Below are 13,970 nucleotides of genomic sequence, written 5' to 3'. Positions count from 1 at the left end.
CCTGTTCAGTTTAGAGAATTGGTCTTAGCTCCTTCTAGTTTTTTTCCCTTTCTTTAACCTTTAAACTGAATATTGCGCATATCATTGAATGCAAATGATTTCTGGGCAATACCCTGAAGTTTTCTCTCTACTAAAATTATTCCTCTAAATAATTTATCTCCACAAACTCTGGTTATATTGCTCCTTCCTACTTTTAACCACCACTATCTAACTAAACCTAGACATATTCACATTTCACTCAGGATGCCAAGGAAAGTTTTCTGAAGTTCCTGCACAAACGGGCGGATGAAGATGCTATTGTTCGATTCTCCAAAACCTCCTTCAGGGTAGTGTCCAGCCCTGAACCACATGAAGGTCCCTTGGACTGTCTGTCTTTGGTCACAGAATCCCAAGAGATGACCCAATTTGTTATGGAGACTTACTGCACAAATCTGAAGACCAACCATCTGGGAAACACCCTGCTGTATGCTGAAGTTACCACTTCTACCATGAACCTGCTGGAAGGGTAACATCAATTTTACAATGCTTTTTAATGCCTGAAATGTATGTTCAGACCAGGATCTGTTGTTTCTTAAGGCAGTGATTTTAATTAAGGCAGTGATTTTAATTTATTGAATAAAATTCTTTCAAAGCTAATTCTTTCAAACTAATCAGGGACAGACTGCAGCAAACCATCAAGTCTACAAAGATCATCAGGGCTCAACTTTCCCTTCATTTGGGACTTGTGCAGTTCTAGGGTCAGGGAAAGCACAGTTAACCTCTCTGCAGACCCCCAGAGCACGGTATGGCTTGAGTCGGTGCGGCTTTAAATAATAAATATGAATACATTTTCTAACAGTTTGCTGTGGGTGAGGGCCCAATCTGTCAGCTGACCTCCTGGTAATAATTACTGACTTGAAATGGAGAAATTTATTTTATTTTATTTCATTTCACACACTGAGAAAAAAAAATATTTTTATATATATATAAATCTAAATGTCTTTTTTCAGATGTGCTTCAGCATTTGATACACAAAGCAAATCCATTTAATAATATGCCAGCAAAACCTTACCCCATAAGTTCAGCAGGTGTGAGCAGTTTGCATGTTTTTTCCATCATATTGCAGATGTTCTTACCACATGGTCTTACTATGACTTCAGGTGTCAAATATTTTACTAATTAAGTACTATTTTAAATAATCCATCAATTTATTATTTATTTATTTATTTATTTATTTATGTTTTTGATTATTCAGTTATACATGTCATTTGAGGAAAAATACAAAGATGACATCAACATGCTCAATTGCACAGATTAATATTAGGGATGTACAATATTAGGAAAATAGGCAATATGTGACAGTGAGGGTATAACTTCTGATGAATACTTAACCAAATAGTTTATGTGTATGTCTACAAAAACAATGCATATGTAGTTTCTTAATACCTTTCTAAAACATTTTTAATGCATTAATAGATCTGAAAACATGATACATGTTCAATAAAACAGTGTACTATTAAACTGTTAATCTATTTCAGTAACTCAATTCACCAAGTCATTATATAGATTAATTACACACAGACTGATATTTTAAAGTCTTTATTTCTGTTAACTATAATTATTTTCTGGTTACATATAATGCAACCCAATACATAAGCTTAATTAATTTAAAATATACTTTATTTTAAACAAAAATGTGGTCTTATTAAAATATGTTCCATACTTTCTTAAAGGATTTTATTTCAGAAAGGTACTTTTAATCTGATAAGCGAGCCTTATCGGGTGGTATGTTCTAATTCGTTGAATTTCAATATTATTACAGTCCAGAAAGTTGATTATTTTGATCTATGTTGTGTTTAGAAATCAGGGCTACACAATCAGTTGTGTAGCCTAATTCACAGACAGTTAATGTTTGAAAAAGACCTTTATGTTTTTATAATGATGCTGATGTTTTTCACCTTAAGAGAGCTACTGATCACGTATAATGACACACCCTTTCCTCCCCCTGCTGTTTTTCCTTTTAACTGTTCTTTCATACACTGCTAAAGGGGGATAGGCAGACTGGAACTAATTTATTGCCTCAGTGACCTTTCCCCAGCAAATGGAAGTTGCTTCTAGCCTTCTTTGTTTGCATCCACACACGTGGGTAAAAGTGGTGTCTTGGGTGGGTCAGTCGGGCTGCAGGTGGAACCACTTAAAACTGTCAGAAAGTTTGAAAAATGGGCTCTGGAGGAGCATTGAGTTGATTGGAACAGACATAGTTGTCATTAAGGTTATAGGGAAACTAAAGCTGGGTGAATGAGTACAGCAAATAACCCCAGATCTGCTGCTACAGTTTGATTTCACTGACAACGTTAAAGATTCCAGATGTCCCTCTCAAGCAACCCTTGATTAATGTTATTATTAAGAATGTCTGTTTCATGTCTCCCAGTATTTGAATTGATGTCTTGATAATACTGGATATTTTCAGGCAAGCCCTCTTTTTCGGCACATACACAGTTTTGAAAAGAGTAGATGGACTCGCAATGTCAAATTGAGCTAAATGTAACATTTAGCCTGTAGTGTTGTTCAAATAAATATTTAGGTAAAGACTAAATTAACAACCTGTGAAAAATCTACCATCCTGTGGAAAACCTTTTAAAAATGAAACTCCTTATATAGAGGCTGGCAATTTTTCAGATGGCTGTGTTATCCAAGAAGTATAAAGTTTTTGAGTGGTGACTTCTTCCATCATGGCACTGCAACTTTAGGAAATTATTAAACCTTCAGATAAAAATACTCCTGCTCTCATGGTGCTTTATGTCTTTGTTTAAGGATAGAAGTAAATCACAAGACATTTAATAAAGATTAAATTGACTCTGTGTCTGAAAAAAACCCCAGTACTGGCTTTATCATCTAGAATTGGTTAAGACTTTAGAGAGATGATGCATGCAGCTATAAAATATCCCTTAACTCTTGTCCACAACATCTATTGCACAACATTACTTTGCCATCTAAAAGGCTCTTCACTGTTACATGAAGAATGTTTAAGACAATGATGTCATTGGACCAAAAATTCGGTTTATTTTCTTTGAAAAGGTGATTCTTGTTCAAAAACACTGGAGATGGTGCAACTTCTAGCAGCCAAAACTGTATAACCTTAATGTCCACACAGTAGTTTTGTTTTAGTAGTTGAGTTTAGTGTCACAAATATCAGGTAGAACACAGGTGTTTTTCATAGCAATGAGTTGACTTTTGTAAATGTGTCTCAGTTCACTAGTAAACTGAAAGTTCACAGTAACATGAGTGTTTAGTTCATCTGTCATATAAAGCCTTTAGTTGAATGCTTGAACCATCAGTCTTGGTTAGGGGTGTAAACAATTAATCGACTTATGATTAGTTGCCGATTAATGGTTTATTACATTAAAATAGCTTCTAACGGAACATACACTTAGACCTTCTTTCAGTGTTGTAGATTGGTTGCCATCAAGCAGACACTCTTTAGGGAAGTTGCAGGTTTTCTCTAGTGGGGTTCTCACTTATGTTTGTTGACGTCCCAAAGTCTTAGAAATGCCTTGTAACCCTTTCCAGATAGATAGTCTGTTACTAATTTTTCTTTCGATTTTGACATTTTTTAGATGATATGTGACTTTTTAAATTCTGTCATCAGAGAGCTTTTTTTGAGAAGCCTTATTTTATCTGCAGATGAGATGATTGGTTTGTATTGATTTGATTCCATTTTAGACGAAATATAAAACATGCAGGACTCGTATTCTCAAAGAATCCTGACTAAATCCAGCTCCTTATGATGTCATTATAAGAAAAATCTTAGAATTTATGCAATTCTACAATTTTTTTTTTTAATTTTACATAAATAAAATAAGTTATGTGCATTGTTCCGGGCCTTCAAGAAAAAGTTTCAACATGCATCTCTTAGCAAATACCATTACGTATGTAATGGTATTTGCATGAGTTTGGCTAAATCAGACAAAAGTTTATCCTTTTATGGAATTAGCATGTTTCATGTATTTCTGCATTTCTGGTGCACTTCATTGTGCTCAACCTCTGCTCCAATGATCTCTGCACAATAAAGATTACATTAGTAATAAGTACATAGTGGTAATGTGTTGGTTGATTTGGCCTGTTTATCTCATTAAGGTTCTGTCATGATAGACACCTTAGACAATGAGCATGTTATTTCTACAATGCTCATAAATTGACATGAGCATCTTTAGGTTATCGAGACAAAAAGACTGTTGAAATAACAGTAAGTACTCCTCTTCAACAAACCATCTGATTGGTCAATTAGCACCAGAGCTTCTAGCTCATGCCAGCCAGCTAGTTGTAGCTTCAGCATGTCTCTAAGTATCAGCTTATATATACTGTATAAGAAGTGTGTGGTTTTCTGGTAATTATGCCTAGTCTTTATAAAGTGTTTCTATTAATATGCTTTGTTTTTTTATTTGTGATATGGATTGAAAACTCCAGTTATATAGTTGTTGAAATAATGTAAAATATTTACTGCAATAAATAGATGCTGCTGGTACTGAGTTGAGGTAGAAATATTTATTTAGCAGAGAGAGCACTTGGCACATCCACAGAGTATAATAATTCTTTTCCTGCTCTGCTAAATTTGATCCTTATGCCTGGAGCAACACTTGCACTGCTGACTTCTACTCAAACTGCTAAGAAATCAATGAGGTCCCTTTTACAAATCTGTTTTGTATGTGATCTACACAAAAACTGACTTTTTTAGGCAGGATTGCTTACTTTGAGAGCAAATCTTGTGTTTAAAAGCTATGTTTTCTATCAACCCAGAATCAGTTTAATTGTGGAAGAGAAAGGTTTTGTTTTAACACAAAATGCTTGTTTTTTTTGTTTGTGTTGTTTTCTTAAAGGTTTCCATAAATAATTTTGATTCCTTAACTGTAGCAACTTGTGTAGCATCTTTGGCCAACCAGCTCTGGCAATCTTGGAGCTTTGCTTAAAGGGGCCTTGCTTGTTATGGAAGGTCATCTCTAGTCTGTCTGGTGGTCTCTACAGGCACTGGCCTTTGAATGTCTTTGGTGGTCCCCTCACTTGGACTTCTGAACTAAATTGTAAGCAATTAAACAAAATTCTAGAAGATTAAAGATTGGCCAGTAGGAGAATCTCATGGTAAAAGAGATTCTCTTTTACCATGAGAATCTGGTAAAAGAGATTCTCATGGTATTTTTTGGTGTTGGTGACTGTTGGTTTGCGATCAAAAATCAGACAGGATCCAGAAATTGCAGAGCTCTGAATTTTTCTTTTTGCAGCCCTTCACAATATTAACCCAAGCATATGAAAGATAACGTAATTTAAAAAAAAATTGCTGAACACAAAAAGGCAAAATATCTCCATTGCTCTTGCTAAAATAATTTTATTACAGAGACAGTATTGTTAATAAAAAGCACCTAGATTAGACTTTTTGCAGTCAGCTATTTCATTTAACCATAAGAACAAATAAGTGCTACAAATAAGTGTTTTTCATTTAAAGATTCTTAGAAAAGCAGGAATTTGGGGGCAAAATTTGGGTATGATTTGAGCTAACTCGTTGCAGTTCACACATAAAAAGTGGGCCAAAAATAATTGCAGCAGCAAAAATCTTTCAAGCTGCAAAAACCCAGGAGTCAGAATGAAAATATTTTTTTTTAAAAGAGCTTTCTTTTCAAAAGATGTTTAATGCAAAACTTTTATGCAGCTTTTTACCTGCTGTGAAAATGTGTAGCAGCCACTGAAATTTTCTCTGTGGAAAATAACAAATTATAAAGCACCAGAACTTAATACACTGAAATTTGACTCTGTGCAATGTTGTTTAATTTCAGGAGCATCAAACTCAATGTTTTCATGATTTTAATCTTTTATTGTTTACACTTAAATAATGAAACTGAACCACATTTATCCCCATACAATAAAATAAGACACATACACACACAAAATAAATAAATATAACAAAACTAAAATGAGGGGGAAATTGCCATGTAAACAGTACATTTCCTCTGTTTTTGTCACATGTAGACGTAAATGCGATCAGTCTGTGTGCAGAAAATACATGTAAATATTAAGGTGCACTTTCATTCTCACTGAAAAAGAAAATGGGATCAGCAAATCAGCAGATGAACTCTAAATAGGTTTGAATTGATTCCCAAGGTGGAGAAAATGTAGAGAATCACACATGTCCATAAATAGCTGCACAAATGAATCCCTCAATCATTCCAGCTTTGTGCATGTGTCTTTATGAATAGAAGGCATCTGCATTCTGATGCAAAAAAACTCCTCTTTAGGAGTGCAAAAAAACTCCTCTTTAGCCAATTAAACAATGCTTTTCAAGTTGGAGTTCCACCATTCAGTTTGAATTGCATGCATCTTTTTGTTTGGTGTGATAAAAATACTTTGAGGCACACATTGCATTTCAATGGGTGATATTACATTGTAAGTCCACTGCCATGCAAGGTATATTCGTATATCCAAAATAAATGAAGGCCATTTATCAGTACCTCAGCTTCCCCGTAGTAGTGGAGCAGCCATCTCCCACAGATCACTTCCATTAGAAAATTCTAATTTTAGCTGTTCCTCAGTAAACAGGATTATTTTATTTAATCACATTTATGGATTAGATTGTTCTTTATTGATCTGAATAATCGATGTAAATGTGCTTATGAAAGGAAATCTTGTTTTAAGGTATTTTCTGATGGAAAAAGCAATCATCTGAAATTGTAAGTTAGACCTTTTTATGGCAGTGTCCGAAATGTGGAAGCAGTTCCTAGAGAATCAACTCCTGGCTGCATTTAAGCCAAGCTTGAACTCGCTAAAATCCCACAGATATAACGATTCAAAGAAGAGCTATTTTAAACCCTCAGACTAATTTCTGCTTTCACTTTTTCATCTTCCTTCCTCCTGCAGCTATGTGTTCAGCCTACCGCCCCACCCCCACAACCCTTGCAGGACACGCCGCCTTCAATTTAAACAACACTTCTGTGTCATAATACTTTCTTGTGAACATGCCATTGATGTATACTTATTTGCTTCCAATGGACTGTTAGCTAATCTTACTGCATATAGTATAGATAATGTCATGACATTTTAATGAATTATTTGACCTGCTGTTAAGTATAATGATAACTTCTTAGCCTCTACTCTAAGTTGACATTTATTGGTCTATATATGTTCCAAATACACACACAAAAATTAATGTTTCCTATTTTCTGAAGTTTTGTTATAGAAAGCCTATCAGCCTCTAAAGGCTGATAGGCTGAAGCATCATCTGGTCTTTTGATTAGACTCATCTGTGGAGTGAGCTTTACTTGGACCAGTCTTAAATTGATCAACCAACCTAATCATAATAATGACCTAAAAGGCTATGGCTCATGGTCTTTGCTCACCAATAGATTGTATTTGCCTTAATCCCATTTGGAAATATGAGATTGTATTTACATTTTTTCTTTAATTTGATAAACTATGCACATTAGTGAGGTTAAATCTGCAGTTCATCATCAGCCTCTTGTGTATTTTTTGGTGTTGGTGTTGGTTGGTGGTTTGCGATCAAAAATCAGACAGGATCCAGAAATTGCAGAGCTCTGAGTTTTTCTTTATGCAGTCCTTCAAACTTTACCATCCAGTTCACAGCATAACAGGCATTCAAACAACAAGGTAGAGAAACACCCTTGATCTAAAACACCTGGCTTTTAAAGGATTGGCTCCTACCAGGACTAATTAAGGGGTGGAGACAACAGTTACATTTCCAGATAGAAAAAAGTCACAATTGTACTTAACTATATTCCTAGAAAACCATTTACATAATTACAACTAACAACTTCAAAACTAAAACAAAAACAATCTGGGCCCAAACAAAATCCAAAAACATCTCCACTCCCTCTCAAACAATGGATTTTCCCAGTGAGGCTGATTGAAAACACTTTGTCAGCACTGCTCATGGGCGCGCTTCCATGGCAACACATGACCAGGTGACCTCAAAGAGAAGAGAGAATGATTAACAAAATATAAAATAAAGTCAGTTACTTCCTCCAAACAAAAAACAAAAAATACATTTACCAGATAAATTACAATATAGAAGTACAAAAAACAGCGCCTGTTAGGGAGGGGGTAAATCCCTCACAGTGACAATTCTTCAGTAGCTACACTTTGGTGTCAGCAACTACTTACCTTCATTGTATGTTTATTATTATACAAATCAAAATTAAAAATAGTGTTAAGTTTTGTTATGATAGAAATAAAATTTCCAAGATGTCTTCAAAATAAAGCAAAACAAAAGAAGCATAAATAGTTAATTGAAGGTGTCATGAAGTCAGATATCCTAATAACCACAATTATTCACTGGTTTCTCACAGGATGATGCTGCACTTACCAAAGAACACTGGTTTGGTAGCAGTAGCTGCTCGACAAACACTAGGAAGAGGTTAGTGCTAAACATGCAAAAACACCTTTTACACTGTGTTTTGAAATACGTAAATTTTCTTGCTTTTTCAGGCCGAGGAAGAAATGCTTGGCTCAGCCCACTAGGCTGTGCAATGTTCACAGTTGGGGTCCAAGTTGAGTTGAACTCCAAGCTTGGTCAAAGAATTCCTTTCCTACAACATTTGGCTGCTTTAGCCATCGTGGAAGCTGTTCGCACACTTCCTGGATATCAGGTATATCAGGCTTGAACACACCCTCAGCTCATCTCTTCTAACACTTACATTAATGGATTGGTGTATAGCGTGAAGTTCTGTTTGACTGTGATGCCTCTGCAAAACACAATGAGCTAAAAAAATATTTTTTTACATGAATAACATAATACGTAGCATGGTAACAGCAATAGTCACACTTTGACTTTATTTAAAAAGGGACAATGTACACCATATGACTCTTAACTATTTAACTTGAGCAGACCACTAGCACATCAAGATGAGGATAGAAAGCTTAAGAACATTTAAGAGTCGAAATAAGTAATAATCAATAAAATACACAAAGGAAAACATAATCCAACAATATCATCACATACCTACAAATGATATTATACAATGTATGTTCAAGCTATTGTCATAAGGCAAATAGCTGAATTGAGACAATTTTGATGGCAAAAAAGTAACAGTGGGGCACAATTTAATGAAGTTATCAAATTAATCAAAGATTTCATAATTAATTAATCATAGTTGATCACATTTTACCTAATGTTAATATTTGACACAATAAAGTTTCCTAATTCTAATAAATTTTGCTCAATGACGACATCAACAAATAAGCACAATTTCTACCTCAGTTCAATGGAAACTGTAATCTTACTTTACTTTCATGGCTTGTCTTTATCCAGCTGTACAATGCCAAATGTAGTTGCGTTCAAAATGTCATGGCTTGTAAGTGGACAGCTTAAAACTTAATATTGATCCTAAATCATGTAACAGTGTTGGGTGAAAAACTAGTGGTAAATAGTAAATTGCCTGTATTTGCATAATCCTTTATCTTGTCCAGAGNAGTGACAATTCTTCAGTAGCTACACTTTGGTGTCAGCAACTACTTACCTTCATTGTATGTTTATTATTATGCAAATCAAAATTAAAAATAGTGTTAAGTTTTGTTATGATAGAAATAAAATTTCCAAGATGTCTTCAAAATAAAGCAAAACAAAAGAAGTATAAATAGTTAATTGAAGGTGTCATGAAGTCAGATATCCTAATAACCACAATTATTCACTGGTTTCTCACAGGATGATGCTGCACTTACCAAAGAACACTGGTTTGGTAGCAGTAGCTGCTCGACAAACACTAGGAAGAGGTTAGTGCTAAACATGCAAAAACACCTTTTACACTGTGTTTTGAAATAAATAATTTTCTTGCTTTTTCAGGCCGAGGCAGAAATGCTTGGCTCAGCCCACTAGGCTGTGCAATGTTCACAGTTGGGGTCCAAGTTGAGTTGAACTCCAAGCTTGGTCAAAGAATTCCTTTCCTACAACATTTGGCTGCTTTAGCCATCGTGGAAGCTGTTCGCACACTTCCTGGATATCAGGTATATCAGGCTTGAACACACCCTCAGCTCATCTCTTCTAACACTTACATTAATGGATTGCTGTATAGCGTGAAGTTCCGTTTGACTGTGATGCCTCTGCAAAACACAATGAGCTAAAAAAATATTTTTTTACATGAATAACATAATACGTAGCATGGTAACAGCAATAGTCACACTTTGACTTTATTTAAAAAGGGACAATGTACACCATATGACTCTTAACTATTTAACTTGAGCAGACCACTAGCACATCAAGATGAGGATAGAAAGCTTAAGAACATTTAAGAGTCGAAATAAGTAATAATCAATAAAATACACAAAGGAAAACATAATCCAACAATATCATCACATACCTACAAATGATATTATACAATGTATGTTCAAGCTATTGTCATAAGGCAAATAGCTGAATTGAGACAATTTTGATGGCAAAAAAGTAACAGTGGGGCACAATTTAATGAAGTTATCAAATTAATCAAAGATTTCATAATTAATTAATCATAGTTGATTACATTTTACCTAATGTTAATATTTGACACAATAAAGTTTCCTAATTCTAATAAATTTTGCTCAATGACGAAATCAACAAATAAGCACAATTTCATGACTTGCCTTTATCCAGCTGTACAATGCCAAATGTAGTTGTGTTCAAAATGTCATGGCTTGTAAGTGGACAGCTTAAAACTTAATATTGATCCTAAATCATGTAACAGTGTTGGGTGAAAAACTAGTGGTAAATAGTAAATTGTCTGTATTTGCATAATCCTTTATCTTGTCCAGAGGACCCCAAAGGGTCTACATTAGGGGTGTAGTGATACAATAATCGCACGATATGATACACAATATTCTGTTCACGATACGATATATATCACGATATTCGGCAATCGATACGCTTCGATATACTTTTATGATTTTCTGAAAGATTTTAGAGGGACAGAGTGATTTTGGTGACGTTTTGTGTTCCATAGACTTGGATATAATCAATTTTCAGTTGGATTTAATTAACTGAAAACTGATTAAAAGCATCAACTACACAATACCTGGCTCTTATTGGGGTAGGGAGGTAAAATAAAGTCTTTTGGACTATGGGAAAAAGGCTTTTCCACCTTGACTCCCGGAGTTAGTCGTGGCTGTAAGCCGCTTACCACTAGCTGCTGGGGGAGTGGCTCTGCCTCACCTCGTAGTGATCGACTCCTTGCAGCTGCGCAGGGCCGCCATTTCCCTGCTTGGTTCTCTGAGTAGTAGCTGCCTCTCAGACTGCCAGGATCTCATCGTACTCTCAGTCTCTGATACTCTTTGTCAGTTGCTAATAAGAATGACCGATCTGCCTTCATCGTCATGGCAATCCTCACTGTGCCCAGACTCCTGCTGCGGGTTTCCCCTCTTCGTCTTCCAGCTCCAAACAGAGCACCACTGCCTGCTGCGCGTTCATTTTTCCTTTATATACAGAACAGAAACCACTAAGCTAAAACAAATTACGAAGTGGATGCCACCGATCGTTCCAATATCCAAACTTTGGATTAATTTCGCGATCTCACCGCTTTTGCCGCTACTCCATTCCGCTTCTCTTTCACCATAACTTGAGCAACTTTTCTTTGTTTCTTAGCAACAAAATACAGCCCATTGTTATTTGTTGAAGATTTGAGATTTCTTAAACCAAAGGAATATAATGTTGCGTTTCCTTTTTTACGTTTGGAAGCTCACTCCCTTTCACATAACCGGAAAAGCTATTTTTTGACATTTCTCTGACATTCGGAAAAATACGGTTTACTTAATTTAGCATACAGTAACTCTGGTTTTACTTGGCCTATTAACACAATTTAAAAATTGGTGTGTAGTTTATAATATGCACAAGTTGAAAATGAGATCGGGGGAGGCGGAGTATTGCTGCTACGCCGTCACAAATCAGACATGTAAAAAAGATGTATAAGCCTATGGAACCCCTATGGGTTAATGGATCGATACTCGCATATGAAAAATCAATACCTTTCAAGGGGGAAAAATATCGCTACATATCGTAGAATCGATTTAATTATACAGCCATAGTCATTCACACACATTCACATGTGCTGACGATGGTAAGCTGTATTATAGCTCCAGCTGCCCTTTGGCAGACTGACAGAAGTAAGGCTTCCTGTCTATTGTTTTGCCAAAGACAACAGACAGATGTAGGCCATTGCCCCCAATCAAAGAGAGCAACTTCTGTCTTGACAAAATTTAAAAGCAGAAACTTTTGTCATCCAGGTTTTTGTGTCAATTCCAAACTGACACAAATAGTCAGGATTTATGATTAAATATAGCTGTGTTTCATCAGCATAACAGTGGGAATTCATCCCATGCTCTGATAATTTTACTAACTGGAAGAATATGTACAGTAAAAAGAATTGGTCCAAGCACAGAACCCTATGGTACTCCACAACTAACCCTGGATTGTGAGGAGGATTTATCGTTCACATGAACAAACTGAAATCTCTCAGATAAAATCTGACCAACATACCTCAGATTACACTTTTTCTCCACTATTAATGGTGAAAAATATAATGTAATGTGACAAAGGTTGAAAGTTTTGTTTTGTTTGCAAATAGTGCTAATGTTTTTCTCAAAAAATGCAAAGAAAAATGTGACTTAACTCTGAAAAACCACATTGTAAGTTATTAAATCACAGAAATCTAAAATTTTATTCCAATGTGACATGAAGTAAAAAAAGACACCACAAGCATAATTTCATTATTTACATTGCATCAAATTCTTATAGTTCTTTGTATTTTTTACTGCCATGAATTTTGAGTAAATACATACAATTACAAATCCTTTTTTGTGTACTGCAAAACATGAGCAATGGGAATTCCTAACAAAAGTACTCTTTTACTAACTTTAACCATGTTTTAATATTCATCAGGAAATAGACCTGAGGGTGAAGTGGCCCAATGATATCTACTACAGTAACCTGATAAAGCTTGGAGGAGTTCTGGTAACATCGACTTTTGTAGGATCAACTTTTCATCTGCTTATAGGTAACAACCCAGGGCGTTAGCAACATAGTCTATGGCTATTGTAACACGCCCTCTCTAGAGACATCATAACACACCACTTCCCTCCTCTCGTTTTTTCCCCCTTTTTCCTCTTTAACATTTGCCTCTAGGATGTGGCTTTAATGTGACAAACAGCAACCCCACAGTATGCATTAATGACCTGATCCAGCAGTACAACACACAGAACGACTGCAGCCTTGAGCCCCTCAGCTGCTCTCAGGTCATCGCTCTCACTATGAACTGCCTCGAAATGTTCATCACCAGTTTCCAGCAAAGAGGCCCAGACGCTGTTCTGCCTACTTACTATAAAAGATGGCTTCACAGGTGTGTGCTTCAAACTACTGCCTCTACTGCTTTATTCTCAATATTCCTTACTGAGAAAAGTTAGATAGCCATCATACATGAGCAGCTTTGCAAAACTTCTTTCCAATAGCACTATTTTGCCTGGAACATCTCAAAGCAGAACTCCAGCTCCTCTCAATGTTTAAAATTTTATGGAGGGGGAGAGGGGAAAGAAAGATGTGTAAGTGTGGTTACACATCTATAAGTATAGTAGTTCCAGAAACTCCTCTGATGCAGATATTATCAAGCAGAACAAGATATGACCTTTTCAAACACTCTAGACATATGTAAAAAAAAAAATCAGATAATCTTTCTGAAGAAAAAAGAATTATGCTGGTTTGTGCCAGAAGCAATACTGTCAAACAATAACAGTTATTCAAATCCACTTCACTCTACACAGGATCATTAGCAGTAGCTCATTTGTTGACAACAAAAGAACAAATATGATAGAACTCAGTGTTCCCAGTTAATAAGATAAGTATTAAACCATGTCATACTTCTGAAATCTACTGGGTGCAGTAACGTGTGTCTTTTGCATTGACTCACCTTAAAACAGTTGATCAAGTGATGTTTCCTGTGTTCTTGTTGAAATCAATCAGTGTTGAAATGTTATTG

At 35.6% G+C, this 13,970-nt stretch overlaps 2 protein-coding genes and 1 long non-coding RNA gene across 3 annotated transcripts in view; 2 read left to right on the top strand and 1 right to left on the bottom strand.

Annotated features, from left to right (window-relative positions):
- Positions 1-221: 221 nt before the first annotated feature.
- LOC103129246 (biotin--protein ligase) overlaps positions 222-13,970 on the top strand; it is a gene marked incomplete at its 5' end in the record, with an annotated part of 15,184 nt that continues 1,435 nt past the window's right edge. The window contains 5 exons of the mRNA XM_007540272.2: positions 222-505; positions 8,328-8,395; positions 8,467-8,627; positions 12,881-12,995; positions 13,124-13,337. Of these exons, the coding sequence (XP_007540334.2) occupies positions 222-505; positions 8,328-8,395; positions 8,467-8,627; positions 12,881-12,995; positions 13,124-13,337 (842 nt within the window). The remainder of the gene's footprint in view (positions 506-8,327; positions 8,396-8,466; positions 8,628-12,880; positions 12,996-13,123; positions 13,338-13,970) is intronic.
- On the top strand, positions 9,596-9,982 carry LOC107834134 (uncharacterized). Its single transcript, XR_001659919.1, has 2 exons — positions 9,596-9,750; positions 9,821-9,982. It is a non-coding gene; the product is annotated as an uncharacterized LOC107834134 (long non-coding RNA).
- Positions 12,833-13,970, bottom strand: part of LOC103129244 (single-minded homolog 2) — a 15,594-nt gene continuing 14,456 nt past the window's right edge. Inside the window, exon 11 of the transcript XR_001659917.1 lies at positions 12,833-12,843. The gene's annotated coding sequence lies outside the window, so the exon portion shown is untranslated. The remainder of the gene's footprint in view (positions 12,844-13,970) is intronic.

Source organism: Poecilia formosa, unplaced genomic scaffold (genome assembly GCF_000485575.1).
Source record: "Poecilia formosa unplaced genomic scaffold, Poecilia_formosa-5.1.2 Scaffold530, whole genome shotgun sequence".
NCBI lineage: Eukaryota > Metazoa > Chordata > Actinopteri > Cyprinodontiformes > Poeciliidae > Poecilia > Poecilia formosa.
This window is presented reverse-complemented; position numbering and strand designations above follow the sequence as displayed.